This window comes from Morone saxatilis, unplaced genomic scaffold (assembly GCF_004916995.1).
Source record: "Morone saxatilis isolate NCDOM2014 unplaced genomic scaffold, NCSU_SB_2.0 Contig9, whole genome shotgun sequence".
NCBI classification, from domain to species: Eukaryota; Metazoa; Chordata; class Actinopteri; family Moronidae; genus Morone; species Morone saxatilis.
The window spans coordinates 4977120-4980453 of record NW_023340268.1 but is presented as its reverse complement, the minus strand read 5'-3'; the positions used below and the strand labels follow the sequence as shown (position 1 = coordinate 4980453).

Sequence of the window (3334 nt, the reverse complement as noted above, 5' to 3'; positions counted from 1 at the left end):
CATGGAAAACACCCCAGGCACCACTGCTCTGACGTTACTCGCCTGTACTGGCCGTGGCTTCAGAGGATGGAGACGAGCTGGACCGCATCGAGTCTAAAGCCACTTTTACGTCCTCCACTTGGTCCTCCTCTGAGGGTGGTGGTAATACAGTGGGTTTGACATCATCAGTTTCCTCCTTAATGGAGTTACTGTCTTCTGCCACTGAGGCTGCAGGGAAATTTTAAATACAGAAATTAGTGGGATTTAGAAAAGTGCTTCTGATGCAGCAGAGTAGCTTCTAAGTGCAGAAAATGTCTTAACTGAAAGAATTCAAGTCACCATGTCAGAGAGTTTCTGCCCTGCTGAACTGTCTTTGAACAAGATCCCAAATCTGTGAACTTGGCAGAACGAAGAGTTTCCCAGAGAGAGGTCAATAGGTTACAAACTTACAGGCTGTATTACAGAAAGCTTCTTATCATTTATCAGTTACAGACAGTGCTCTAAGTTGTGATGAAAGTGTGTTTTTCCAACTTTATATAAGCATGAATCAATTACATATTTATTTATTGAGCTTTTAAATGTAGCATGTGATGTAATTCAAACGTAAAACAACCATAAATTGGCAAAAAGCTAATTTGCCAGGGACAAGAAAAGTTTAGTGAAAATGTTTCAAGAGCAGGAAAAATAAAAATCTGTCTCACTTTACATTAAAAACAATATAAGAATGTGTAGGAATATATTACCTGCCACACAGTTAACTGCTGTAACACTGTGCTGCATAATCAATAAGCTAGAAATGTCAAAAACTTCTAGAGTTAGTGAATATGCTTCAAAAAAGCCCCATCAGACATTCACCGTGTTTGGTAAAAATGATAGCAAATGTATGTGTTTCTGTCTGAATGAACGCCTGTGACACTGTTCCTTAAAAATCACAACACAAAGTCTGAATCGAGTGAGAGTTAAAGTACAAAGTCAGTACAGCAGCACACTGAACAAACAAAGAGAAATTAAATAAATGCTTTGTTCCACTTCCTAAGGAGCAACATAATCCAATTATAAACTATCATTTCTCATGCAGAGAAAATTCAATTATAGCTAAACATTGAATAAACTAGTTTTAAGTTGTTCAGATTCTCCACATGTCAGACGATGATGATTTCCCCACAACGTAGAGAAAAAAGAAAATAAAGAGCCTTTCCTTTAACAGAAAAATGCACAATAGAGCGGAAAAATGGATCACAATAAGATTTTTAATTTAGGTCAATATTTATATATAAATATATGTTTTGTTACTGTGTCGTTGCTGAGTAACTTCATGTCACTGATAAAGTGTCTGTTGATACATATTGCTAGTGTTTTATTTTCCAGGACTAATTTATGATTCCTTAAATAAGCAGCTCTGTAAACAATGTGACATACAGCCTTGCTTTTGAACTGTTCACTTCTATCAACTATGTTTAACTCCAAGTTCATTTTTACAGCTGCATGAATGTGAAAACCCATGGTGCTGAAAAACAGGAGGCATACACATTTACCTGATACATGTGAAATAAAGGCTATTAAATTACACGTCAAAACATATTTTCCTACAAGAACATGACTTTTGCTTTGTGTCAACACATTCTTACAGGTTGAAAATGTTTCTCTGCATCATTTATTAACAGAAAAACTATTAATAATTAATAATTATATAAAACGTCTGCTTACTTTACCTGTATTTGACATGGCAGGGGAACGGCTGCTATCCACATCCATCAAACTATTCTCTTCCTCCTCCTCTTTCATCAGAGCCTCCTGTTCCACCTGATCCACCGTACCAATGTCCATCATCTCATCGAGGTCGTTCCCTGTAGAAAACCTCAGTTTACAGGCTAGAGACTCGTCCTCCTGCTGTGTGGCGATGTCCGTGTCCGTCTTTTCGCCTGTGTTTATCACCTTTTTCCTGTCAGATGTCTTGTCCTTATGTATGTCCCCACTGATATCCGGTCCTGCAGGACTTTCCTGTAAGCTGTTGTCCTTTACTGCCACATTTTCTTCATTTAACTCAAAGTCTTCCTCAGTTTTTACCTCGGGACCCTCTTTTGGAGACTCTGGGGCGCCATCAGGCTCACCACCTTGAACCAGAACTCTGCAGACTGTCTCTCCTGTAGAGAAAGACGACTGTGAAGGGGATGGATTTAGAGGAGATACAAAAGAAGGGCCCACAATGGCCTCAGTTTCTTTACTTTCCATTTCTTTCTCAGCAGCAACAAAGTCTGTAGAAGAAGCTCCGTGAACGAGCTCCGAGTCTCCAACATCCACTGATGCTCCTGGCCGTGAAATAGCTTCCATGTGCTCTTCGTCCGTTATCTGTGACAGACAATGAACAATATATTATATTATAAAATAAATAATAAATAAAATATTAACGTTTTCTTCTGTTTATGAAGAAATAAAAGAAACTTGCACCATATTACTGATTTTTCTAGTTTAAAGAGCAACTAAAACTGTGCAAAAATTTAATTTAAATAGGCAGATGGCGTCATTTAACTGTTTTCTCCGGTCTTAGGTAGGTTGGTCAGACATTAGTCAAAAGTTGATTGGAAAGCTGGTGTGGTAAAGTTTATTATTTTAGCCTTTGTTCCCAAAATCAATTAGTATAAAAGCGATTCACTTTGTGTTAAAGTAACTTTTCCTGTGTGTGACAATAAACTGCATTCAGTTCTACTTTTTGTCCTTTAACCAAACACACTCAACCAGATTACTCATGGCACTATATGACTGTTCAGCAAGAAAAACCTCAGATATCCAACTTTAAACTCGCCACCACTTTAAAAGCTTTATGTCTCACTGACAGTCTAACTGTATAACTGTTACTTCCACTGAATATAACAGGTCTACATAGTGAATAATTACAGCCAGTGCAGATATAGAGTCACTGATAGATCACCTTCCTTTGTATGTTTTTTAAAATTACTTATAAAATAAATTATTTTTCTTCTATCGCTTAAAAAAAAAAAATTTATTCTGCTTTTTTTTTCTGTTTTGATTTTTAATTTCTTGTTTATCAAGAGTTTGTTTTTGTTTTTTTATTTTATGCCTGAAGATTTAATTGCTGTCTGTAAATCAGATGTAAATCATCAGGTTGTATTTTAAGTATGTATTCTCTACGAGTTCCTGTAAGTTAATAAAAAATAAATGAAATAAAGTGCAGAAGCTTTGGGACCGTTTGCAGTGAGACTCAACTATCTTCAAACCTCCAACCTGATCTTTTCTCGACCTTTAAACGCTTTATGTCTCACTGACAGTCAAGTCTAACTGTATAACTGTTACTTCCACTGAATATAAGTTATACATAGTGAATAATTACAGCCAG

At 36.5% G+C, this 3334-nt stretch overlaps 1 protein-coding gene across 1 annotated transcript in view; it reads right to left on the bottom strand.

Annotated features, from left to right (window-relative positions):
* LOC118343157 (zinc finger MYM-type protein 4-like) overlaps positions 1-3334 on the bottom strand; it is a 19270-nt gene that overhangs the window by 14252 nt on the left and 1684 nt on the right. The window contains 2 exon segments of the mRNA XM_035681909.1: positions 43-207; positions 1692-2328. Coding sequence (XP_035537802.1) covers positions 43-207; positions 1692-2328 — 802 coding nt within the window.